The following is a 27,335-nucleotide window of genomic DNA, read 5'->3' as shown; positions in this document are numbered from 1 at the left end:
ACACACACACAGAAAAACACACACACGGTGTCTCTGCAGGCCCGAACTATCTCTCCAGGGTTATATGGGGATTTGTTCAGGATCAGAGGCTTCGCTCCCATTACAGGTCTAATTAGTCTCTTTTCAAGGCCTTTCTCCTCCTCTCCTCCGTGCTTCACAACAGATTCCCTGCTAACCTCCTGAAACCTACTTCTTTATTCACTATCATCTGTTATTTTTTTTCAACACAGTTTATGTCCTCCCCACTTTTCATCACTCTTCGCTCCTGTGTAACACATCTCACATTTATTGTTTCAAATCCAGCCATTTTCTTTACACTCACACACCTCACCAGGTCTTCGCTAGATTTAACGTAACAATCAAGGGAAGACGCGTCAGAAACAAAATTAAAAAAGTATTTTCTGATTCTTGTCTGTCTTGGCTGCAAAGTGTGTCACGGAGAGCAAGGAGGTGATGGGCACATCTCCTCCAGTAGGCTCGGCTTCTCTTTGACCCAGAGTCCCCTGGGATATAGTTATACTACACAGCAGGGGTGGAGATAGCTAGAGATGAAAGCAAGAGGGTAACAGAAAGATTGAAAAAAAAAAGTTAGGAGAGAAGAAAATCAGCAAAGAAATAGAAAAGAGGAAAAAAAAGTCGAGAGTGAGGAGTCGACAGGGACGGGCTGTTGGTTTGATGCTTGTGTGAGGAAACTTGATTAACATAATGTTATATAAAGCTCAGATACATTTTTCAACATGTTACTGCTTCATATGCTTTGTCACATATTAGCCAAATGTCACATTGATTGGTTTTTATCCTTTGATTGATTGACAGTGGGCAGGAAGGAGTTTCAGCGCAGTTCAGAGGTCACACGTTCCCTCCCGTCCTCCCCGAAGAGGCTGGCCGTGGTTCCTCCTAAACCTCAGTCCCCTGGTGAGTCCTTTCTCTCATTACCAACAACAAACCATACAAAATAAATATCTGTATGTTCACTTTGTATGAGTCAGTAACACACACAAAGTTGCTGAAGGTAACAGGCATTTTCATTCAATGAATATAGCTGTCATCATTTTACCACAGAAAATTGAATATGAATGTGAATATCTGCTGTCTACCTGAAACTGAACCCTAACAAAAGCAGGCTCTATAAATTCATCCCACCTGCAGAGCCAAGTGTTGATCGCGCTGTTGCTATCACTATTGCACATCTGATTAACCAATAATCAGAGCAGCAGTCAAGCAAATGAATTGTTTTCTAGCATTAACCCAATGTCTGCAGAATCGACACAGATAAATAGTTGACTTTTGTTGTTGTTACATATTTGTTGCAGTTTGTTACCAAGTGAAACCAGATGCAAACAATGTATAGCTCCTATGAAATGAGCTCAACTGATTGTATTGGATTTTATCTTTTGATGTAAAAACCAGTGGTGGTGTATCTGCTGCCTTGCTGCAAACGGTCATGAGTGACACAAGTGAGAGGATTGTCTATTAGTTCTGGTCCTCTCTCTGTGAGTCCTACTTCTCCTTTTCCTTCCCACTTGATCATCTACCTTCCCAAACTTTTCCAGAAAAAATAATCCTTCTATTTATGACCTGTTCTCAGTCTACCCGCACCCAGAAGCGGCTTGCATCCATTTCAGAAATATACAGTGCTGGTCATACACAGCTTCAAAGTTAGCACATCCTTCGAAGTTGATTTGAACTATGTAATCTGAACTTTCCTTCCTCTAGGCTCTGCTGTGGTAAAATCATTTTCTCGCAGGATTGCACAGGGCCTCCCCATCTTTCCTGGCAGAGCTGACACACATCTCCTCAGGCTACACCTCTCTCTTTGCTCACATTACTCACCGCTGTTACTGCTCACCCTTCTGTTTATGGCACCTTACTTGCTCTTTGCGGGACCTCGTCTCCTCCCACGCAGACATAAAATAAAAAACATTTTTCTTCTTTCTAAGTTTCGGCATTGTAGCTTTTCTCTTGTTTACTGCGACTTACAGATATTGACATTGTCTAGTGTTGCTCCTACCTGAAGCCGGTCTGGACAGTGTGTCAGCAAAATGTCAGTGTGTTGAAATGAAACTGAAATTCACTTCCATGAATAACCCAGCCTGAAAACCTTTAACCACACCCTGTAAAAACACACACACACACACACACACACACACACACACACACACACACACACATACACACACACACACACACACATACACACACACACACACACACACACACACACACACACACACACTATTATCTGCCCCCCACAAGGTCTGCCATCACCTTTTCTCATTGTTTCTTGCCTCATTATTCTGCTTTCATCAACCCCTCTGTCATCATCTGCATGCTGCCTTCACACTCAGCCATATTTAGTATTCACTATTCTCTCTCTCTAACTTCTCAGGTGCGCGTGTGTGTGTGTGTGCGTGTGTGTGCGTGTGTGTGCGTGCGTGTGTGTGTGTGCGTGCGTGTGTGCGTGCTTGCGTGTGTGTGCGTGTGCCTGCAAAAGAGCTAGACATCATTTACATAAATCGTTTTCAAAGACGGGGAATCCTAATGTGCCTTTAAGGCAAAGACACTGATGAAGATGTAATACTGAAACATTTGCACTTTTTGCAGTTTTGCATATTTTTTAGAAATGTGTCTTTTGTCTGTTGATGTTTAGTTCTTTCATTTTTCTCTTGGTGCAGAAAGGATTTCCCCATGTTCAAGGTTTTATTTGTACACATACACTGGCCACTGTGTGTATGTGTTTACTGTATACCTTTAGCTCTTTTCACGTCTATCACCATTACAATCATTCAGCACCCTCAGGTGCCTCCCCACACCTTCCTAGTGAATCGGTTGTCTCTCTCTCCGCTCTCTTCTCTCATTTATCGGAGCACTCCCTTCATTTTATCCCCTCCACCTCCCTCTAACCGATCTCTAACTCATTACCTGGGACCCTGCACCCCAAGCCCAGCCTCCCGTTGTCATGGAAACCATTCCCCATGCTTCAGTAAGCCCGAATGAGATGGTTGAGGCAGGTGACGTGGAGCTGCAGTGATTTCTTTATTGTGTGTTAAGACAATCGTGCTCTCACACATGCTCATTTGTGGACATAAAGGCGATAAAATTTAAAAGAATTCCGTCTGTCCGAATGATGCCGTGTACTGATGCTGTGTCTCCACAGGCTAGAACATGTTGACACTGCATTGAGAAGGTGACTCACACAGAGGTTAATAGGCCTGTCTGTATGTCAACTGCAGCTTAATAGGTACCCTCCTCCAAAGAGAAAATGACCCTCACTTGTTCCCGTGTGTCTGGCTTTTAAATGACCTTATTAATGGATTAAGCTGTTACTTGAATGTTCCTAATGCTTTTACAGACACACAGTACAAATAGTATATGTACATGGTATATACAAATAGTATATATTATTGTGTGCTGCAGCTCAGTCATTACTTGACATTGATCACATTCATCAAGAGATTAGATGGTCCATCATGAGGAACAGCAGACTGGGAATTACCCCAGGGCTTCCTCTGTAGAAAAGATTCAATTAACTTACTGTCATTTATCATGTGAACACGGTCATTAGCAATAGGTCAGGCCCGATCTCCTCTGATTTAATACTCATCAATTTCATTATTATAGATAGATAGTTAGATTTCAGAGTTAGTACATGACTAATTAATGACATATGGGCAATATCAATAGAATATTTCCATATCATATGTATCTACAGTGTTTTTTTATTTCTTGTAAACATGCTCATGCTGGTTCATTTTGTAAGTGGTAATTTAATTTTCTCTGTTTGGTTTTTCTCTCCCTACAGTCCAGTCTGTGCAGCGGCCCGCAGCGGCAGTGCGAGGGTCGGCTCCCCCGGGGTCCCCTCGCCGCGTGGCCCCACTCAGGCTGCAGCAGGAACAGCAGGAGAGCCTGCAGAGAGAGAAAGAGGAGGCTCAACAGAAAGAGAGAGAAAGGCAAGCAGGGGAGAGAGAAAAAGAGGAGCAAAGGGAGGAGGTGAGTTGTTGAGAAATTCTGCAGCTCCACTTAGAGTTTGCTCTGTCTTGTTCTGGTTTATTCTGTTTTTTTTTATTTTTTAATTCTTTGTCACATAGGTTCAGAGGCTGCAGGGACGCTGTGAGCAGCAAGAAAGGCAGATGAGAGTGCTAAGAGAGGAACTGAGGAAGACCTCCTTAGGCCTAGAAGCCTTCATCATCACCACTCAGCATTACTGCCTCAAGGTATCCAGCTGGAATGATATCTAAAGGTTCATCTGAGATCCCATGTAGATTTACAACATATGTCCCTCAACTTTTTCCATTTACGCTGAGCTTGGATTGTGTGGCACACGTACACACAGTACACACACATGAACCCAAGACCACATGTAGTATTTAACACTATGAGGTGAGAGTCACAGTATTTAACACCATGAGGTGAGAGTCACAATGAGCAGCAGGACTGATCGTGACTGTGGGATGAGTCCTCGTGTGTCACTGAGCCGGTTTCGCCCATTTCACCTCCGAGGTGCTATAGCTGTAATACTGCTCCCAGACTGCCGAGGGACTGTCTGACTTCTTTATGGTCACTGTCTGAGTGCTGCAATCACTGGCCCACAGTGCAGATGAAGAGGAAGGAACTGCTGTGTAGGTCTGTTTGAGTAGGTTTGAGCTCCCTCTGCTGGCATGAGTCTGCTAGCCAGTGGGTAATAACAGCATGCTGTTTACAGTACGTGCGTGTATGTAAAATTCAGTTTAACCAGCATTTCAAGCTATTTTCTATGTTTTATATATATATATATATATATATATATATATATATATATATATATATATATATATATATTGTCTTGTTTCATTTTTATATTTGCATCTTTTTTTTTTAAATCTAGGAGTGACTGGTTTTGTGCAAGGCATTTCTTTGGTCTGTTTTAGCCACACATGGCTCTAACAGTGTGTACTCTGGTTAACACACCACAACTGTATTATTACATCACAACTAACTGTTTCAGCATTTACATCCATACTCTAAATGGTATTTGGAACACACACTGTGTCAAAATGCTATCTAATTCTATTTTTCAGAATAAAACTACAGAAGAAAATCAAAGGAAATTGTCTGTGGAAATGCAAAAGATCAGAGAGGAAATGGGTGAGTGAGAGCCGGCGTTTGATCAAGCAAATCACCTCATCAGTCACATCAGGCAACGGACAGGCCTTTTATTCACAGCACACACTTTGATTGTCATAGCAGGAAAAACACAGGTGTTACTAATAACATTAACGACAGCTCAGTCCTAATCAGGTGTCCCAGGGAGCCGTGACAGTGTGACAGTGACAGCCGGCACAATAACAGTGCCGTGGGACTGAAGCAGCTAAATGGAATTTAGCCGTCACTCATTTGATTTTTTTCACACCTGTGCTTTTCTTTCTGCAATATTTCATAATATTTTCTGTGACAATTTACTTAAAGAGCACTTTGTCATTATGCATTGTTTACTTTAAAGAGGTTTGTATGTAATATGAAAAACATCAAATATATGCTATCATATAAAAGGACTCCCAAATAGATTTGTTTTTTTTGTTTTTCTTTTTTAGATTATTAAGCTTAAATGAAAGTTAATTAATTGTGGCAATATCACAATATCAAAAACACACTCTACTTCATCTACAGCATCTAACTCAGCCCGATGGGAGAGACTCCAGCGGGAAAAGACAGTGCTGGAGGTGGCGTTTGAGCGAGAGTTGCAGGAGCTGCAGCTGCAGCAGGAGGCAGAGCTGGCTGCTGTGGAGGAGGGGCTTAGAAAGTGTCACTCAGCAGAGACAGAACACTTGAAGGTGGAGCATCAGTCAGAGATGGAGGAGCTTAGGACCCAGCAACAGGAACAGGTGAGAAAGAAGGCATCATGGGAAATGTGTCTGTTTTATATTATCTTTGATGAGATTGGAGCTTTCAACATGAAGTCTGGTCAGTTATTAAAGGTGTGTGTGTGTGTGTGTGCGTGCGTGCGTGCGTGCGTGCGTATGTGTGTATTTTAGGTGGAGGAGATGACAGTCAACCACCAGGCAGCCATTCAGGAGCTCAGAGACATGCATAACATCACCATGGCAACACTGCATGAGGAGCACGCCCGTACCATGAGAGGTATGATTTTAGATCTCATTGTTCAAATAACACAGCATGACACCAGCACTGCCACAAACAAGCCCACCTCTCTTTTATTGTGTTTCTGAATCTGTGTGTAGACTTAAGGAAAGCTCATGAGCAACAGAAGATGCTTCTAGAGGAGGATTTTGAGAAACTCAGGCTTTCTCTACAGGTATGATTACACTTTTAAAAAATTTAATGTTTTATTATTTTGGTCGACGCACACTAATCTGTACTCTGTGTGTGTGTGTGTGTGTGTGTGTGTGTGTGTGTCTGTGTGTGTGTGTGTTTATTTGTGCTCAGGATCAAGTGGATACTCTCACATTTCAAAATCAGAGTCTGAGGGACAAAGCCAAACGTTTTGAGGAAGCTTTGAGGAGGAGTACAGACGAACAGATAGTTGTGAGTTGCATGCATCACTCTCATGTGTAACAGGAAATGATGTAGATGTAGACATCTGGATATTGAACCTGCAATACTGAAGTGCTATGTTTCTAAAACCCCATTTCTCTATCAGGATGCTTTAGCTCCGTACCAGCACATTGAGCAAGATCTGAAGAGCCTGAAGGAGGTTGTAGAAATGAAGAACCAGCAGATACACCAACAAGAGAAGAAGATAACCGACCTGGAGAGAGTGGTAGGCTCAAATAAGCCATCCCATACCCCTGTCTCCACTGACACTGCTACACAAAACACACACATGCACACCGCTCTGGTCTGGATACACATGATGCTCAATGTGTCTGGTGAATGAAAGATTGCACTGTGGTTGTATTCTACTTTTGAGCAGGCCCAAAAGAACGTGTTCCTTGAGGAGAGGGTCCAGGTTCTGCAGCAGCAGAATGAAGATCTGAAGACACGTATAGAAATGAACCTAGCTCTCTCCAGGTAAGACACATGCAGTCATCATCATTAACATTACTGTTGCTATCCTCATCATCTGTATACTAACATTAGCTTCCTCTGTGCTGTTTTTTTTTGTGCTGTAGGCAACTATCAGAGGAGAACGCCAACCTCCAGGATTCTGTGGAGAAGGAGAGCACCGAGAAGAAGCGTCTGAGTCGGAACAACGAGGAGCTGCTGTGGCGTCTCCAGACCAGTCCCCTCATGTCCCCCGCCTCCTCCCCGCTGCACCGCTCCTTCTCCACCTCCCCCGTCCCCTCATCCCCATTCTTCTCCTCCTCACCTGTAACAGGGTGCGACTCCCCCAGTCACTGCTGCGGCTGTTCCCAGCAAGTTCAGTACTCCTCCCCCTCCCACAGAGCCACCACCAATCAAAATCTCTCCCCGGGGCCTGCCACACCCACTCACAGGGCAGCAAGTAATCAGAATTACTCCCCCGGCCCGGCCACGCCCACACACAGAGCATCGGTCAACCGCTGTAACTCACCCGCTAGTCTCAACTCTTTACAGAGATAGACTCGCATCTTTCTCCCTCCAGTTTCTTACATGGCTCATTCTCTTTCATTCCCTTCATTCTCCCGTCTCCTCCCCCCTTTTTTTGAATGTGAATGGAATTGTAATACATGTTGGAGAAGAACAACGACTGTGGTCTAGAGTCATCACAGGATAAACTGGACAGACAGTGTCAAAGCACAGAGGTTACAACGCCTCTACAGCTGGTGGTGTCCATCATGCATCTACTTTATACAGAGAGATACAATAAGACAGTGAATACTGTAATTGGGAAAAATGATGCCAGTGACTGCAACTCAGTTCTTTATTCCAACTTGTATTAATGCAGAGTCTTGAAATGTAGACTGTATATACTGTATGATAGTTAAACCTCCCCTGCATGGGTAGTCATGAGTCCCACATAGACAGAAACAGACAGAAAGTAGCACACTCTTGTCACCAGAATACAATAGTCGTCCTTGATAAAATAAGCTATATTCTTTCTCATTGAGATTTGTTCTCATAGTCAGTTCGTTTTTAAACGATGAATTGCAATTGAACTGAATCAGTTTTCTGCCGAAATGTTTTTCTTTTGTTTTTTTCATCTGGAAAAATCCCCAACAAAGCGCCTTATACTTGGTCCTGCCGTCTCACCAGCAGAGAACGACCAGCATTTTATTTCATAAAAAGGACTTTGCATAAAGAATTGGTTTGTAAATCAGAGCAAATCATGTTTCTCAGCATCTCCAAGGTGTATTTAACGTTTTGTAATGAGTGCAGTGCTGATATTTTACTCGTGTGGGACGACCCTCCCTGGAACCCCAGCCATTTTACCTGCAAAATACACAGGACTTTATATTCAAAGTCTTTTAAAAAAAAAAACCTTGCCAGGTCTTCCTACAGCTTCTCGCCACATGAGCTACTCTTCACTTTCGGGATCCCTCAGGTCAACTTGCAAAAACTACGTCTGCCATTTTATATTTACCTCAGCGGGAATGTGCAGTCACGACAACAACACAACAACAACAAAAACACACAGCAACCAGGGAGCTCAGAGCTAAAGGGGAAACCTAGCACAGGAATCACTGTTTTAAAGATTGTTGTAGATTTCTTTATAATGTGATGTTTATATCTAATTTATTTGTTACATGTATTTTGCTACTTAAGCAAGCATGTACTGTGAAAGTCTTCCAGTCTTAACGTGAAACTTATTATTGCTGTGATCGGTCTATTTATTAAGCTTGAGGTGTGAAGGAAATGAATGATGTTTGTAACTTTGAAGATATCACCTATGGGACACAAGTGGTGGTTTGGCTTGTTGTCATCACATTCATAGGTGGTGTTCAGGGGACAGTCGTATGATATGATATGAGTCTATAAGCTATGTAGATTTAAAAAAAAAAAAAAAAAAAAAAAAGAAGAAAAATACAGGTTATCCCTCTGTTTACCTCTTTGTGATGTACTAGATTAGTGTAGCCCTTTCTGAACCTGTGTGAACCTCCTCATAACCTCTGGTTAACCCCTTCCGGTTTGTTTATCTGAATGACACTTTTTATTCTTTGATTATTATGTTCTAAACTTGTTGCAAACTACACTGAAATCTCAGTGTGCAAGACTATATTGTTCAGGGAATTATTTTCTAAATTTAGATTAGAAATGCTTTCAATTTTCTTTTGTATAGCTTCTTTACAGAACATTATAGACAAGATATTTCCCAAGATAATTTTCCACTTATATAAAATACAACAGAGAAACCAACCTTTGATGTATAAAAATAAGAACTATTTTATAGCATACAGTATGTCATAGCTGCCTCCTGTACTGTTCTCTACTGACTAACTTACCCTCAGGGTCCTAATCTTTCATTTGGCTTTGAATAAGTCAACACTGAAACGACAGTATTAAACACGACAGTATTATTCGATGATTTATTCACACTAAGCGAAAGCTGTTCAGACTACACATGAAAATGAGCTGCTGTAAATGAACAAGGCCAGTGAGAAGGGATGAGGGTAAATATGTGTTGGTATTTATAGACAAATTGCTAATGGGAGCATGGGTTAGGGGTAGCAACTAATTGATATTGTTAAAAGTTAAGTAGTTGTATGGGGGGTGTGAAGGATGACGTTTCTGGGTTGTCAGTTTTTGAGTAAAAGACCTTTAAGTGGATCTTTCATTGCTATACCAGCACTTTTGATGAACGTGAAAAAGTGAAAAATGATTCTTTTCATGACTCTTCAAATTTTTTTGTATGATACATACACAGGGTTAAATGCTCTTAAAACAAAAGAATGTCAACAACAGCATAGGATTTGAGAAATGTATCTCAATTCTCACCAATTTTATACCGACGCTGACGATTTTGAGAATGTCTTTGCATAACAAGCAATTGTAAGAATATACCAGTCAGAAAGTCACTGTGTTTTCAAATGTTTAGGATTGTAGTTCACCTACGTCATTGAATGATTCTTCAGGGTCCTCCTAAAGGTCAATTCAGGTGCAAAAAATACAGTCTACAAGGATGCAACAGAATGAATGTTTACAAATGACAGCATAAAGTTACCGACTTCATCTTAAATTGATATTTCACCTTTGAATGGACAATGATTTCTAAATAATGAACTGGTATTGTAATGACCCCTCAATGTGTCCTGTGGACATCTGTGTCTCGCTATGCGCTGAATGTCAAAAACTGTAATGACTGCATTTTATACCAGTCATTCATGTGATTTTCTTTAATATAGAAGGGCCTCTTGTCTGACCACTATGTAGCAGCCATTTAATATGTAGCACTTGGTTGAGCCTCCCCTCAAGAAACATGGGTAATTTATTAGAAATTCAAACGTCCATGTTGATATTTAAATGCTGTTGTAGCAAATGTTTCCATGGTTTGTCAAGTTTCAGCACTAGAATTTAAATTTGTGGAGGTAAGCTATACAATTACCCCCCCGTGTGGATTTGCTCCAGAGACAAAGTTTACTGAATTTGTTCAGGCACTGATTGTATGTTTGAATGTAAATATATTTACGACATGAGCTGTGTCTTAGTGCAACCAAGAAAGTAATAGAAGCATGTTTTTTCTGTCTTTGCTGTTTCTCGCTCTCCCTTTCTCTTCTTTTACCTCTCTGCATTTGTGAAGGTCAAAATGTAACTGTAGCGTACAGTAGGAGGCCTAGAGGACGAGGAATGAGATATTTCAACATGTAATGTATACACAGTATGTTGATGATTTATTTGTACTTTTTTGGGAGAACACAGTATTAAAAATGTTTAAGAAAAGTCGTGGGATTTATTGTATTGTATTATATTCAGGATTCACATTCACAATTGCTTCGATGCCTTACTATACTATGACTTTCTTAGGCCTCATTATACTATGACATTTTTATGTCTTTCTATACTATGAATTATTTCATTCCTTCCTATACTATAACGTTTCTATGCCTTACTATATTATGGCGTTTTAATGACTTACTACACTATGAGACTTTCATGCCTTACTATAGTTAGATGTTTGGGTTCGAACCCTGAGCCTGGGGCCCTTCTGTGTGGAGTTTGTATGTTCTCCCTGTGCTACACAGTGAGTACTCCCCGGCTTCCTCCCACAGTCCAAAGACATGCACATTAAGTTAATTGGCGACTCTAATGCCTTAATATACTACGCATTTTATTGTATTAAAATATGCTGATCAACATTACATAATAAAGTACAATATCATGATGAATGAGACAATTTTTATTATATAATCTTAATATGATACCAGTCTCATAACATAATTTGTGAAAGACATGTAAACTATGCTGACTGTTCTGTATATAATCTAAATCACATTGGTTAGCAGGCCTGTTCTGTTCACAGCTTGACTATATAAACACATCTGAAAAAATATCTTCCATTCAACAACGGCATTATCTTTCATCCTGACAGTTATTTTTTCACATAGCTGCAGAAATGTACCATAATCACATCAAACGGTGACTTCAGGGGACCAGCAAATTGAGACGTCACTGAGGAATCACTTCTTCATGAAGTGAGACATGACATCCATGGGCAGAGGGAAGATGATGGTGGAGTTCTTCTCTGCTGCGATGGTGTTGAGAGTTTGCAGGTAGCGAAGCTGCAGGGCTGACGGAGACTCTGCGATCACGAGGGACGCCTCCTTCAGGGCACGAGATGCGTTCATCTCACCTTCTGCTGCAATCACCTGCGCGTATAGCGAGAAAGAGAGATAAGGATTGTAAATCTAAGTATTAAGTAGTACGAGTGTGCACTTTCCTTGTTCTTCTGTTTCTTCGCAATACATGTACATGCTCGCGTAACACTGTACACTGCATGTACTGTATGTGTCATTTCACATGTCCTGACCTTGGCTCTGGCCTCTCGGGCAGCTTCTGCTTCAGCGGCCATAGCTCTCTGCAGCTGGACTGGCAGCTTCACATCTTTAATCTCCACACGTTCCACCTTGATGCCCCAGTCATCTGTGGCCTCATCCAGGCTAGACTGGAAAAGAGAGAAAGAGCTTACACCTGTATCTTACAGTGTAATGTGTTTTAATCATATAGCCTCTACGTTGGGCATTTGGGGGAAAATAGTGAAATTTTACTCATTAAGCTGTCAATTAGTCAAACCAACTAAATCTCTGTCCACATTTTTAAAAATACTTTACTCCCTCCTCCAACAAACAGTGCCTAAGATTAGGGCTTCATGCCAAAATCGAAATGTATCAAACTCTGCAGTTAATTATCTAAAAGGGAATTCTTTTGAAAAATCTATTGAACCCACATTACAATGTTTTTTATCAGCAGTGAATGCATTTTACCCAACATTGTCATATATTTTCCAGTCGTTCTCTGCTTCAAGTGTTAGAAATGCTCCAGTTTCAGCGGCTTTCTATCTTTAAACGGGCTTTGGATTCTGTACCTGCATCCCGTGAGCGATGCCCTCACGGTCAGACAAGAGCTCAGCCAGGTTCTTAGTGCCCAAAACATTTCTGAGGGTGGTTTGTGCCAGCAGGCGGGTGGAAAAGTCAGCATTAGACACGTTGGCCACAGAAGCGATGGGGTCACTGACCCGGAAGTACACCACTCCATCCACGCAGACTGTAACTGAGTCCTTGGTCAGGATCTAGGATAGAAAAACATGACAGTTTGTGTATGTGTGTTCACAGATTTTAACTGTCATTTTCATTAATGCAGCAAATGAGCATTTCCCCCTGACAGTTTTGTGCTGTTGTTTGCATCAGCCCTACCTCTTGTGGTGGGATGTCAAATGAAACTGTTCGCAGATCCACTTTCACAAAGGAATCAGTGCACGGCAGGACAAAGAAAATTCCTGTGGACAAAACAGGGAACAAATCATCAGTAACAGTTACTATTCTTCATCAGTCTGACGTTACTATTTACTGTAAATGACCAACTGTATCCCCCAATCCAGCATTTTTTGAACAGTTGGTCAAAAGGTATAGAAATTGTCAGGGTTTCTACCTGGTCCTTTTGCCTTCCTGTCTGTGATGCGGCCAAGCCTGAAGATGACAGCACGCTCGTACTCCTGAACAATCTGCAAGACAGACAGGAACGACCGCGACACAGGCTCAGTTCACATTCACGTTTAAATGGTGGTTTTCTGCCCTTCTGCCCATTGTGCTGATTTTTTGAGTTCACTCACCTTCAGACAAAACCAGATGGTGAAGGGGAAGAGGCAAATTGTGAAGATGGCAGAGAGGATGACGATGAACCAACCGACGCATCCCAAAGACCCTGTCCTCTCAGCTAGAGAGAGAGCAAGAGAGAGAGGTTTGAAATTACTTAGGATCCCTTTAGAAGTGGAGATGAGGTGAAACTAAGATACAAAGCAGAGCATACAAGCCGGTTTTGTGCCAACAAGAGTGATTAATATTGTCCTTGAAATCATAATAGAACATTATTTATAACTGATTGGACTAATTAATTGTTATTGGATATATTAATGGATTGTACTTCAGTTTTCCAGCTGTGATCTAACAGTGATACCAGCAGGTTGCACACAGACAGAGCCTCACACAAACAGTACAAACAGTAATATGTTTACTCAGGAAACATGATTCCTGGAGTAACACTCTGGTAATAAAGGAAAGTCTTAAAGTGAGGGAAAGGTCTGTGTGTCATACTCAATCATAGTTTCCAGCTCAAATAACTGCATGTCAGTCTTAATCCGTGAGAGTTTTCCCGCATGACACAGTCCACTGACACAGTCACTGAGAACGACTGTGACACCGGTCATGACATTTCACAGTAACATTTGGTTTTATGACTGATACTTGAGCAGCCAGTAGTATTACACTGTTGAACGACAATAATGATAAGATAATAAAAGTTAATCACGTTTGCACTGCTGTGGTTCTCATTTCCTTTGTCCTGTTGTTATAAACATCATGATTGTTTTGTTTTTTTTATAGGTCAAACCACAGATACCACGTTTCCTGTTGTTGAACTAAGTCAAAATTTCCAACCAAATTTCACCGTTACACTAAACTGTGAAGGAGCATTATTGCACATTGCAAAACTTTCTTTCACATGATCTATGACAGTTATTTGGAAAGTGTATGTGTATATTGGATAAGATCTTATGAAGGCTATTCTAATATAATCTTAGTTTACACAGTGATAACATTTTTTTATATCTGTGTTTTCTTTTACAATAGGTAAACAATAAAAAAAAAGTAGGAAACCTAGGTATTTGAAGAAATTTCAGTTGGGACAATTATACTCTTCATAACCTGTGCACTTCATGTTTTATTGATTTAACCAACAAAGACCTGATTGAAAGTGGGTGCATGTAAATGCTGTGTACACGGATATCTATGTAACATGATCCTGTCCAACAGGTTGGTGATAACAAAGAAGTGGAAAACAATTATGCTGAAAAAAACTCTGATATGAAAACAAGCCCTTATCAGCAACCATATTAAGGAACATTTACACACAAATTCAAATCCAGCTATGCAACATAACAGTTCTCCTTTTCCTTTTGACACCACAGAGCATTGATACAGACACACACGAATGAAGAGAGACACACACACACAAACACTGACAGTCACATGCTTTTGGGACTCTTTATCTCGGTGACATGTGATTTCTGTCTCTATGACAATGGAGTTATACTATGCCCCAGCCTCTGCGGCTGCTTTCCACCAGGTGAGCTGGTGGTAGTGCACACATAACACACTCCTCGCGTAACTGATCGCTTACTGGCAAGTTACATTCAACATGGAGCTGATTGTTCAAGGATCAGTAAACAACTCATTTGTTGATCTAAATTTTTAAAGTTTAAAGACTGGTGTCAGTAATATTTACTTTTTAACACAACCAGTTGTGTAAAATTAAAGCTCAGAAGAAAAGACAGTAAATTTAAGGAAGAAATGTGGTTTAACTTACATATTAACTCATCTTTGCTTATTCCTCTTCTCTTTTGGCTTTCCATTTGGTCCTCCATTTCCATATGTTGCACAAAATTGAGAGGGGAAGTGTGTTGAGAGTTTGTTAAAGTGCATTTAGTCAGGAGGGAGTCACCCAGCCTTTTAAAGCTGCAATGCTGCAATATAGTGTTGCTCAGGGAAGGTGTAGGTGTGGCTCCAACTCTGAGTTGATCATCAACAAAGTGCAATCATCATGATGGTAACAGGTCACAGAAAGTCTCAGAGTTTGTAAAATTATGTAGGAAGTGAGTGTATACAATCATGGAAAAATACAAACAAATCCTGCTTAGTTGTTTATTAATTTAAGAAGCAACCTAAAATACTGTAATATATAGTATATGATGTATATGATATATTTATATATATATTATGATTTAATATGACAATATTAAATTCATATATTATCAAACCTGCTTTTCCCCTTGATTCACACACTGGCAGCTGTCACTAAAGAGATTACCTTAGGGTAGGTTCACACAGTGGGCCTTACCTTAAATATTACAACTATTATCACTTCCTGACATTTTTCTCTGCCGTAGAAATACAGAATTTGATGCTGTACTTTCCTTTATTTTACTTCCTACTAGAATGTAGAACTAATTAAAACTTTTGTGTATATCTGACGATGAGCATGTTTGACACCGTTGGACTCTGTTTTATTCATTTGTTTGTTTGTTTTTGTTGTTGTTTTGCTTTTTTGAGAGAATCTACCATGGTAAAAAATATATATATATTTTATGGTGTCTGCTGAGATTTTATGTTGTACATTAAAATACAGTTTTAAAGACCTTCCTGTTCTTAGAAAAGGAAGGTATTTGCAATAGGAAAAAGAAGAAATGGTAGGGGGAAATAAATAGGTAGGCTTCAGAAAGACAATTATTTATTGAACAAAACTGAACAAAATGAACTGTACACTTAGGGAAAATGTTGTTACGCTCAGTTTTCCCATTAAATTGTTACATTTAAATATTTTAGTTTTCTTTACAATAAGTGGCAAGGCACATTGAGGTAATTACATAAATTAAGTTAAGTAATAAGTTTAAGCTTTTGATAAAATCCAAGTCTGCTGTTGAAGAAACTGACAAATTCTTACAAAAAGCAAATCTGTATGAAATCAGGTCAGGTTTGCCTTGAAATTACATTAATAGTATTTTAAGATTCTTAAAAAGCTGCAGAGACTTTTTTTCATGTGTATAATAATACAACATTCACTCTACTGCAGATGTTAATTTTAACATGATTAGTGAATAATTCAAAGAATATCTAGAATGGAAAAATTGTAACAATGAGTCCAGTGAGATCTCATGACTAATGGACACATGACTGATTGCATCACCAGTATGTTGAGCAATATTATGGAGGAGTCTATAAAACCATTAATACTCAGGGCTGGATAAACTAACTGCAAATAGGAAATGAAACAACATATGGTAAATACAACCCTGGTCAATGTCATTAAAATGTGAAGCAGTTACAAATCCTGTCCATTTAATACATGTTATTTGCTTTTAAAGACAATTTGAAAAACAGAAATGTTTTACCTCTCAAAATGAAAGGTCCTAATTTAAGAGCCAACTGCAAGTCAGTAGACCCTGAGATTCCATTATATTATTGTTTCTGAATATTTGTATGTCCACCTTTATTTTTGATGACAGATTTGGCCCTATGAGGATGGACACTGTTCCCTCTGTTATTGGTAGTAAAGCTCTTCTTATACCTCCTAACCACTGCTGCAAGTGTCAGTCAGCTTAGCTTGTTCAGTAGTCTACTGATGCTCTTGTACCCTCTCCCGTCTTTCTGAAATCTAACAGGCTGGTTTCTTACAGGCAGTTCCTTACCATGAGGAGACACAACCCAGGCCAATAACTGACGAAACTGTGGTGTTCACAGGTTATTTTATAACTGGTGTAATCACATTTGTTGCAATGATCACATGCAATCGACTGTTGTTTCAGTGAGGTTGTATATCAGGGTCCATATTTTCATTGTAGTGTATCTAACCTGTTTGTTATCAATTACACATGAGATTAAATACCCTACACTTCAACTTCCAAATAGTACAATTATTGTAAGATGGTACAACTTTGAAACATTTAACGTTTTAGTGAACAGGGGTGAACACAGTCTTGTTGTTTACTGTATACATATCAGTGAAGATGCTTTTTTTTTTTTTTTTTTTTTTAACCAGAGCACATGTAGTTTATCCGACTGTTCGACCTCTTTTGATCTTGGCATATTTTGTGAAAAGTCACATAACAGGAGATAGTCGTAACAGAAATTTAACAGTCTGGCCTCTATTCTACGATCTGTGTGTCTTGCTGTTTTTGTAATTGTGAGTAAGTTGTGTTTTCATTATTTCATTATTTTGTCCACTTTCAGGAGTATTACTCAAGAGGCCTGTTGGATAGTCATGGCACTACATAGAAGAGAGAGAGACAGCGTCAGCTACAGCAAGCAGCAGTTTACTGACAAAATAATAGAACAGGTGCAAATACAAAAAAGGGAAAACAAACAAAAACAACACAGTGTAACAAACAAAATGTCTATTACTCTCAAACAATAAAGTAACTGTCTCAGAGTCAGAGTACTAACTGAGGTGTACAGTAAATGAAGAAAAATTACAGTTTTTACTACATTGCAAAGCATTACTGCAGAATACAGTCATATTGTCCTCAGAAATATCTGTATACAGTGTGTCTGGTCAAATACTGTAAAAGCACTACTAGCACTGTCGCATCTGTCAAAAGAAATTTGTAAACATACAAAATGGGAATCACAGTAAACTGCTGACAGCCACAAGTGAGTGTTTACTAAAAATAACACAAGCATGAGCGGAGCTGCCAAATGCAAGTTTTGTATACAACACCCCCAACCTTGACACAGAACAAGGATTTAAAATATTCATGGTGTACTCACTTCAAAATGTGACTCAATATACCATATGTCAACATTAAAGTTCATGTCATAATACAATATTCAATTCAGGACACTCAATCAGTATCATAAGCATGTTCTTTCTACTGAGATTGGACATGAGATACTACATGAGGATAATGTCAAGTCATTACATGATATCATGTACATTTTTTCAATTTTTCTATAATTCATTATTCACTAATAAATGTTGATAATCTTCATTAAAAACAACAAATTCCAGCTAACATTAAAACCCGGTCACAGTCTATTTGTAAAACCTAAAACAACTTTGACAACTGATATTTACAACTGTTCACTATTAATAATATAGGAAATATGCCTTCTCCCCCATGCACTATCTCCACAACTTTCAATGGTAGTGTTCCTCGTTATAGTGAGTCATTCTGGGTGTAACGTACACAATATTGAAACATATATCTGCTGACCTGTGCTCTGTAGGGTTCAAGGCCAAAACATTAAACAGGGCAGGGTGTATGACAGGGGTTAACATGTAAGTCTACTCAACGTTTCAAAGTGAACCGTGGATTTTATTGCCAACCCAACTGAGGGTGCAGGCCTGGTTGGAGGGGGAAGGTGTTTCCTGGGCCTGGAGGGTAGTTGGTGAAACTGTTGGGCAACTGTTGAGGAAAGCTCTCTAAAGCAGATGTGGGATGAGCCTGGAACAAGACAAAGAAAGGTAGTGTTTTTGTAGCAGTGAGGCTTTATCAAACTGACATTCAAATACTTGTTCTCACCCCGAGTAATGTATGTGTGTGTGTGTGTGTGTGTGTGTGTGTGTGTGTGTGTGTGTGTGTGTGTGTGTGTGTGTGTGTGTGTGTGTGTCTACCTGCAGCAGGGCAGACTGCATGGTTGGGTTGTGGAGGCCACCAAGGGTAGCAGGGGAGGCAGACGGAGAGAAGCCTGGTACCCCAGGGAAGGACAGCAAGCCGGGGAACCCACTGCTTCCTGGGGGCTGGAGTCCACTGCTCAATCTGGAACACACACATAATTACTGTCAGACTATAAAACTTAAAAAAAATTAAAAAAAATAGTTAAACATTTTTGGGAAATGTCTTGCAAGCTCCTTGTTAGCTTAGCATACCAGCACCTCTAAACCTAAATAATTAACATGTTATATATCTCATGTACAGACAACATTTTGATGTTGCATGGAGGGTAATGTGCTAGACATTGTCTGAAGAGTTACCAGGCAACCAGCAGTGACTCCAGGTAGTAACTGCTCTCATCTTACTCTCTGCTAGAAAGTGAATAAGAGCATTTCCCCAAAATGTCAAACTATTCCTTTAAGTCTCTGTAAATGGTTTGAGTATAGTCCATTAATATTTGTGTTTACTGTCTGAATGGTTAGGGGCATACCACACACACACCATTTCCTGCACCAGATCATTTGCTGCATGTCAGAAATTACTCTCTCCTGCATTTCCTGTCTGTCTCCACTGTCAGTATCTAAGAAAGGCATAAAATTCCTCCAAAAATAAGTAAATAATTTGTGTTTACTTCATAAGAACATAAAAATGGATGTATGAGAGTGGATACCTCTTCTTACATCTTATAACAGTGGTTGTATATAGGTGGTATATTGTTGGTATGTCATGTGTGCATGTGTTTATCTGTTTATTTACTTAGACTTTACTATGCTATATGGCACTCCCTGTGTATAAACATTTAAAACTATTAATTGCTGGTTCAATAAATAGCTCTTCCACTTGTCTCTTGAGTGCATGAAATATCAACAAAAGGTGAGGCTTGTGCTTACAACACGTACAACAAGATATCATGCTTAATATATGACTGGCAGTAATCACCGAGCAGAGCAGGAAAGAACTCTTCAAGACAACATAAACCAAAGTCTAAACCACACACCACAGAGTAGGAGTGCAAGTGGACTTTGCACCTTGCAAGTGCAGTGTTTCCACTCATCAAACACAACCCAAAGTGGAAACTCACTTAACATGATTTATGATACCCTATTTATCAACCATTTACACGCAATTGGAAACCAATGCCACGTGTTCTAATTACAGGTAGATAGTAAGCAATTGTAATCTAACACACTTTTTGTCAAATTCAGTGAATATCTCCTCATGGTTCACCTAGCTGTCCGTTCTGTGTTAGTGCTGAAAAAATATGCGGTGTTCCTACGTATTCTTCCTAATGAATGAATGATTAAATGACTGATAGGGACTGCAGACTAGAGACTGGTGAAGGTAAACACACCATTTACTCCACACTATAACTGCATTGGAGAGACCTTTAACTCAGAGCCTGTTATAACTATTAACTATTGTGATCTAGCATCATTAAAGATGGAGTGGCAGTATAAGCCTTCTGTAACAGCTAATACAATTGGCAGACAAGGATCTCCATTCAAAGTCTGCTGCTGCTATGGTCTGAAATTAAATTAAATATCAGTATAAAATCAATACTAAATCATTAGGATTATTTTAAATTATTCATATGAGGTGGTCTCTGTATACTAGACATTAAAAATTTCAAAGCTCTCTGTAATTGCCCATCAAACTTGTCTGACATACCCAGGCTGGAAATTGGAGCTGAAGGCAGATGCAAAGCCTGGTAAAACTGGTGATGATGATGGAACCCCCGCTGCTGCTGCTGCCGCTGCTGCTGCCGCCGCCTGCAGTGGTGCTACTGATGCTACCGAGGATGGAGTGGCACCTGGCAGTCCCATGAATGAAGACAATACAGGGCTCCCAGCACCGTGCCCCCCTGACACACCCAGTCCTGGGAAGGCAGCGGCGCTAGGGCCAGGCGGAAGGCCTGGGAATATAGAAGGGGCAGAAGTGAGACCTAGGCCGAAAGGGGAGGCTGCACTGGGGCCAGCGTTGGTAACCAGGCCTGGGTAGATGGAGGTTGGTGGGTGGTTAGAAATGTTGCTAGTGGGAGGCATCGCGGGCATTGATGAAGGGATGGAGGAAGGAGGGAGAGAGGAAGAAAGGGAAGGGAAAGGGGACAGGCCGGGATAATGAGAGGGAGCTGGGCTAGAGGACAGAGCTTGGAGGCCAGTGATAGCAACAGGACTAGGGAGAGAGACTTGAGGGGAACCTGAGGGGTGTGACAGACCCAAGGAACGTGCCAGGGCAGCCTGCGCAGAACCTTGGACGACCAGAGAGCTAACAGACGGTGTGCCAGAACGAGAGGTACCCTTGAAAGCAGAGTGCACAGGGCTGTTACTGCCACTGCTGCTACCCCCAGTGTGCCTGTTCAGGACTCCTGCTGCAGCAATGGCAGCCTGAGCCTGTGCAGAGTGAGCCGGAGAGGGTTTGGGACTGGGGCCCGGGGTGGAACAGCTTGGAATTCCTGGGGTGGATGATCCAGGGGTGAGAGACTGTGGTCCAGAGGGGGTGTAACTTCGTATCACTGATCCAGAGGGGTTACCTGATTGTGGGTGTATGCCAGGGAAAGTGGGTCCTGACTGGTGGTCTGTGGACTGGGAAAACATTTTCTGCTGAGTTGAGCCCATGGAGTTCGTCTGAGACAGGAGGTCTGGGCCACCGCGGGAGGTAGCGGGGGTACCTGGTCGGGAAACGACATGGAAGGGCGAAGAGGAGAAGCCCCCACTACCAGGGACAGGAGTTCCACAAGGGGTGCCTGAAGGGGTGTGGGCTTTAATGACAGATGAGGGTGTAGGTGTTGCATGACCACTGGGGGTGTGTGGTCCTGCTTTGATGACAGATGGGGATGGAGCAGGGGAGGGAGAGGGGGCATTAGGGTTGTGAGAGGGCACCATGCCAGGGAAAACTGGTGTGATGGGAGTTGTGGGAGGCGGCTGAGAGGGAGAGGCCTGGGGTGGGACAGGGGTAGACGGCGTGGACCCATGAGGAATGAGGAGGGGCCCACTGTTGACTCCAGGTGTGGTGTTCTGGGGATTTCCTGGTTTGGCGTAACCTGGAAGCAGAAGGAGATCCAAGTTGGTAAGAAAAGTTACAAAATAAAAAAAAAAAAAAAAAAAAAAAGACTACTGTTATCTGACATGATATTAGAATCAACTAAGAAAAAGAAAAAAAACTTAAATACATTTAAATAAAAACAAAATAGGTACATTAAATGATATACTTCTGTGTCTTTCTGATCAATAGTGTTATTGTTAAAAAGGAAATTTCATTCCAGGACGTACACAGAATAGGTTAAAGCCCAACAAACTATTGTAGAAGAAGCAATCCACTCAAATATATAAAAATGAGAGAGGAAACAGAGCAAAGAGGAATAGCCAGAGAGCATCCCTGCGTGCAGCTTATTACATGGATATTCCAACAATTTTCAAGATTGGAATATGTCTTCTTTTTACCTTTGGGGAAATGTTTGGTAACTTCAAATTAACTTTCACCACATCTCACACTGTTATGATCTGGACATTTTCTCAATTTAATAAAACTCAAGTCATCTTTGTGCTTATGACCAGAAATGTCCCCAAAGGCCCTAAAAGATGTATTTCAATTGTGAAAACTGATAAGACCTTGCCTTCAAAAAATAAGTTGTCCCAAGCAATGCATGTTAAATGTCAGCCCACAGCATGATTCCAGAAAGAAAAAGATTAATGACATTAGTTTGAAGTTATTCCCAGTCCAGGCACCCAAAGACCTGTCCTCACAAATCACCAAAACATACTTCTGCACTGACTGACCAGAAAAGAGAAATTTCTGCAAGATGTAAAGCAATACAATACAACAGCCTTGCAAAAAATACTGTTTCGTTTTTGTTGAGTCTGCTATTTTAGAGTTTGTCTGTTGACTCCACTCTATGGCACTGCTTGAGGCTGTAATTTGTTTTTATGTTCTAATGAATGGCATTTAGATATAATTTCCTTATTGTCCCACCTCATCTACAAATATGCAGGAGAAAGAATATGTATTAAATGTAACAGAAAAGCAGGTGCATTGGATATAATCCAGTCTAATCCAACACCCCATCAAAAATTACCATAAAACTGAATCAACATCTCTCTACGAGCTCTACATGAAAAGTTTTAACTTGAATCCAATACACAGCTGTTGTAGTGGACTGCATTAAAATGTACAGGGGGCTGTATTTTTCTGGTCACTCAGTGAACAGTGAACAGAAGTGAGAAGCGCATTCTTCACCTGATAAAGGCAGGAAACTGGAGAAGCGCAGGTAAGCAGCATGCCAGGAAGTTAGGCAGCAAGCTTCAGGGATTGCCTATTTGCTGTCACAAGCGCGCACACACTCGCTTTCCATCGAATCATACCTGCTACTTTGTGGGTGGAGTTGTAGGGGGGAGGGGGCACGCTGGCTGTTATAACCCCTCCCACAGAAACAAGGCCTGCGTTGTTGTACGCACCTGAGTAGCAGTTGCAAATATTAACAGTGTCCACCACACACTCATGCAGATACACACATAAATTTAAGAATCACACACAACTCAACCTACTACCACCTATACTTCACCCAATCCCAGATGGCAGTAATAAAACATGCCTAACTATAACTTAGAGCCACTCAAAGCAGCATTACTAATTCCTCAGTCAGCTTAGAGCTCAGTATCTTTTATATCCGTTTTTTTTTTTTATTATTGATTAGTTGTAAACAGTCTTCGATTACTGCACAGAGCAGGGAAAAGGCAGGGATATGTGTGTAAGAGGGTTATTTCTTACTTGGTGCGATGGTAGCATGGGGTCGGCATGGTGGTATAGGGTAGGGCACAGGCCGATGAGGGTTGTAGGTTGAAGGAAACTAAAAAGGAAGACAACAGATATAGAACACTCAATTTCATGATCAGCCAGTTCTGTCCAATTATAAAATGTAATGTTTCTCTAAGTGTATCACTAACTAATCAATGTCTACACTATAAAGGCAGCAGTTTAGACATTTCCAAAATGGTAGACATTTTTACTATTTCAAGGAGATTCACATAAAGAAGTTCTTAAATTTCTGGGTGGGATCTTCAAAACTCAAAACACAAAACTGAAAGGATTTAGGATCTCTGATTTTCCCTAATTGTATGTGCAAATTTTCAAAGGTGACATAAGGCAACTAACAAATTGATTACATTGAGGATTAAACCAAAAAGAAAAATATGGCATGTCAAACCACGGCTGTGTAAGGTTATCTAAAAGCCAACAAATATCAGACTGTTGCCATATTCCAAGTGAACATTTATGGAAGATTTTAATGAATACCAAAAATCAAACATCTTTCATAACATAGGAAATGCTGGAGTATAGTGTGCAAAGCCACTTCCCATGTTTTATATGCAGATGTGAAGGGTGGCCATTAATGTGTTCTTCTTCATAGTATATTACTCACATATTTGTTTCTGTGTGTGTTTCCATTACACAATTTACACCATCTATCTTAAAGCCTTTACTCAAGTCCACTTGGCACACTCACCCTGGTCTATGATTATCTTACATCACAAGGCTCAACATTTAGGTTGAGGTCTTATCATGTCTAAGTAATATAATCAGTCATGTGAGGCCTCTATTATATCATCCCCATCAGAAATTCCCTTGTTAATTCTTACAGGTTTGAATGGTCCAATAATCCGAGAAGCAATTCCTTTCCCCTCCATACTGTTAGAGGTATCGTCTTTCTTCTCTCCTTCTTTTTTTACCGCAGGGATTCCCTGTGATTGTGAACAAAATACATTTTTTGCAATGGTCAGGCTGCACATGTTATGTAAAAAACTTTTTTTTTTCTTAACATAAATTTGTAAATTACCAAGAAAAACAAAAACATTGGTATACAGTTTCAAAGTAGTACATCAACATTTCATTATGATTTTCCCTGTCAGTCTTCTTTTGTATTTTGTCTACAGACAGTGCTGGAGGTGAGACAAATGCTGAACTTTGTTCTGTTCTCTAATGTGCTGAGTCAAGGAGGTAGGACAGGTTAAACTATATGGACCTACATATCACAGACATAATAAAATTTACATTCTCATTTCTGTTGTCACGTAGTGGTGGTGAGCTTGTAGCAAACGTATGTAAAATCCTTTTCCCCCTGACAGGGACACCTTCAGCAAAGCTCAGCATAGAGCCATGCACATACTTACAGGGAATGTGCCAGTGACCAGGCTGGGTCTGCCTTTAGGGTATGGATTCCCTGGTATCATACCACAGGAGGAGATCATGGCTACAGGAGCCTTGCAGCCAACCTTACATACCTAATGAAACAAAAGTAGAATTATTTTAGGAATCATGTGTACAACAATAAAAATATTACAATTATTAGGGATGTCAAAGGTCATTCATTCAAACAGACACACTGCTCATTTAAGAGTTTAATTTTAGTTTGTATTATAGTGTCTTTGTTTTTTTCCATGGAATCAATTGTTTGTTTGTGTGACCTTATGGTTATCAAAGGAACTCCACAAGGTATTTTGATACCAAGACATACACATGAGATTAGCAAATGAGCCTTCCATGCTAACCTACCTAGGACACAAAAAAACATAATGGAATGAATGAATCTGGAAAGGTGAACTTACTTGCTCCAGTATCCTGCGAGCTCGCTTCTTTTCTGACAAGTGTATGCGAAACAGGTCCTCCACAGGACGGTAATTTTGAGCATCTGAAATGTTCCTGTATGGGAAGAAAGACCCAACATTTCTCAAGTAACCATTTAGTCCAACTCACTACTGAATAAATCAAACAGGCTGATACTACAACTATTTTTTTTATTTTTTAAATGTACTCACAAAGCTATCAGTTCCAGAACAATCAGTCTGTCCTTTGAGAAGGTGAAGCAATTCAGGATATTTGCAACTTTGGTTGTAGGGATTGCAACCATTTTCTAAAGGCAAAAGAATGAGAAACATGTTCAACTAACACTTGAAATGTACCAGTCACAATACCACACACAATGATGTATTTTGCTTTACCAATTTCACTCCTACTATTTCTATTGTTAGCATAATATAAATGGGCAAAAATATTACAATAAAATACTAATGCAAACCATTTGGTACCCTGGTGACTTAAAACACCTGTTACTTACATGCTGCAGGGCTTTCACTGCTTTAATCTGCGGGTCTGCCCATGAAAAATACTTCAGTATTTCCATCACCTGCAAAGAACAAGACAGTATTACAACTTACAATTACACTAGCGCTGCACTGCTCTAGTATAGAAGCAGTATTAAATATAAGAGAGTACTGATATGGATTAAAATGATATTCCAACACTATATGAGTTTTACCTCTGTTAGGTTGTAACTAGCATGAAAACAATTGTAAATACACATTTATCCTCAGTGTACATTACATCAAACAACAACAAGATTTTAGTAATTATATTAATTTACACAGGCACGCTTAAACATCAAAACCCATGGTTTCAATTCACTTAAGAATAATATTTTGAAATCTGCCAAGCAGCATTGGTTATGAGGTAAATTAACAACAATAACATTATCTAATATTGTCTAATTTTGGGACTATTTATCTATCTATTTATTACATATCCGTTTAAGCACTATATGTCATGCAAAAATTGTTATTGTTTGACAGATTTTTGTGGGAACCCTGTCTATCTAGTGTGATAAAAATACAGTTGAACATTAGATGACAGTGTTGCCGTTTGGGCAGTTACCTGCTCACTGGAGAAATATCCATGCACCTGCTCTATGGCTTTGATGCGCTGATCAGTAAGGACGCACTGAAACACAGGATGGAGAATTAGCAAACCCTGGGGATGAAAGGATTTCAACTCATAAATCGGATAGACAATTTAGGATAAGATTATTTTCACCTTTCTTATCTCATCCAAAACAATGTCAAAAGACTTTTTATCCATGTTTGTTGATATAAACAAACGCTAGCCTCTTTGACAATGAATACTTATTATACCACGCACTTGGTAAATAGACTTTTTACAACACAACAGATCAAGTAATTCAAGACAAAATGCATTCGGGTGACTTTAACTCTTAAGTACTTTGTTGATCTGGCGTCACTGATTCATTCATAATACACTGAAAGCATCATTTAAAACAATTAATATTCGCAGTAAATGATTAGCTCCGTAATAAAGCTGCATGATCTTTCCAGTCCTTTACGATACAACTTTTCCGCCTGTGAACAATGACTTCCAAACGAGGAGCTATATGCAGCAGATCTGTGCGCAGCTAACAACAAGCTAACAACAAGCTACAGCTACCGCAGTGCTGAGCACAGTTCAACAAAATCACACTAGGAAATGCGAATAAAATATCTGCACATCTTCTCATCCAAGCTTAGTTTAAACCTAATTCTGGCGATAAATACAATAAAGTCTGGAAAATATATAAATTCATTAAAAAAAATTAAAGGAAAGATAGCATTGTAGCTAGCTTCCACTGACAGCTGGCGCTAGTAACGTCAACACCGAAGAGGACCCCGCTGAGGCGGCCGGTCAGAAAAAACACTGTGGAGCAATTTATGTAAAAATAGCAACACTGCATTTTCTTTGG

The 27,335-nt window shown here is 40.1% G+C and overlaps 3 protein-coding genes across 5 annotated transcripts in view; 1 reads left to right on the top strand and 2 right to left on the bottom strand.

Annotated features, from left to right (window-relative positions):
• Positions 1–8,258, top strand: part of mtus2a (microtubule associated tumor suppressor candidate 2a) — a 41,225-nt gene extending 32,967 nt beyond the window's left edge. Inside the window, exons 6-16 of one of the 2 annotated variants that reach the window (XM_056397680.1) lie at positions 817–915; positions 3,803–3,990; positions 4,089–4,214; positions 5,058–5,124; positions 5,647–5,861; positions 6,012–6,117; positions 6,219–6,292; positions 6,424–6,522; positions 6,638–6,757; positions 6,908–7,008; positions 7,110–8,258. In XM_056397680.1, the coding sequence (XP_056253655.1) occupies positions 817–915; positions 3,803–3,990; positions 4,089–4,214; positions 5,058–5,124; positions 5,647–5,861; positions 6,012–6,117; positions 6,219–6,292; positions 6,424–6,522; positions 6,638–6,757; positions 6,908–7,008; positions 7,110–7,539 (1,625 nt within the window). In that variant the 3' untranslated portion in view covers positions 7,540–8,258. The remainder of the gene's footprint in view (positions 1–816; positions 916–3,802; positions 3,991–4,088; positions 4,215–5,057; positions 5,125–5,646; positions 5,862–6,011; positions 6,118–6,218; positions 6,293–6,423; positions 6,523–6,637; positions 6,758–6,907; positions 7,009–7,109) is intronic. The other variant, XM_056397681.1, reaches the window with a different exon arrangement.
• A 647-nt stretch (positions 8,259–8,905) lies between these two features.
• Positions 8,906–15,123, bottom strand: stoml3b (stomatin (EPB72)-like 3b). The gene is made up of 7 exons (XM_056397682.1): positions 14,932–15,123; positions 13,181–13,284; positions 13,000–13,072; positions 12,765–12,847; positions 12,437–12,640; positions 11,882–12,016; positions 8,906–11,720 (listed from the first exon to the last, which is right to left on the bottom strand). Exons 1-7 carry the CDS (start codon positions 14,993–14,995, stop codon positions 11,532–11,534), a joined length of 852 nt encoding a protein of 283 aa, XP_056253657.1. The 5' UTR covers positions 14,996–15,123; the 3' UTR covers positions 8,906–11,531.
• Positions 15,124–17,413: 2,290 nt separating this feature from the next.
• On the bottom strand, positions 17,414–27,266 carry proser1 (proline and serine rich 1). Of its 2 annotated transcripts, XM_056397274.1 has the most exons (12): positions 26,636–27,266; positions 26,477–26,542; positions 25,884–25,952; positions 25,585–25,679; positions 25,375–25,468; positions 24,940–25,050; positions 24,409–24,510; positions 23,540–23,618; positions 23,134–23,226; positions 20,444–21,815; positions 18,736–18,880; positions 17,414–18,565 (listed from the first exon to the last, which is right to left on the bottom strand). In XM_056397274.1, the coding sequence occupies exons 1-12, from the start codon at positions 26,678–26,680 to the stop codon at positions 18,437–18,439; spliced, it is 2,400 nt and encodes a 799-aa protein (XP_056253249.1). In that variant the 5' UTR covers positions 26,681–27,266; the 3' UTR covers positions 17,414–18,436. The 2 variants fall into 2 exon arrangements, with proteins under 2 accessions (XP_056253249.1, XP_056253250.1); XM_056397275.1 differs by lacking the exon at positions 23,134–23,226.
• Positions 27,267–27,335: the final 69 nt, after the last annotated feature.

The sequence above is a fragment of the Seriola aureovittata genome, chromosome 15 (assembly GCF_021018895.1).
Source record: "Seriola aureovittata isolate HTS-2021-v1 ecotype China chromosome 15, ASM2101889v1, whole genome shotgun sequence".
Classification (NCBI taxonomy): domain Eukaryota; kingdom Metazoa; phylum Chordata; class Actinopteri; order Carangiformes; family Carangidae; genus Seriola; species Seriola aureovittata.
The sequence above is the reverse complement of the archived record's forward strand: the minus strand, read 5'-3'. Positions and strand labels throughout refer to the sequence as shown.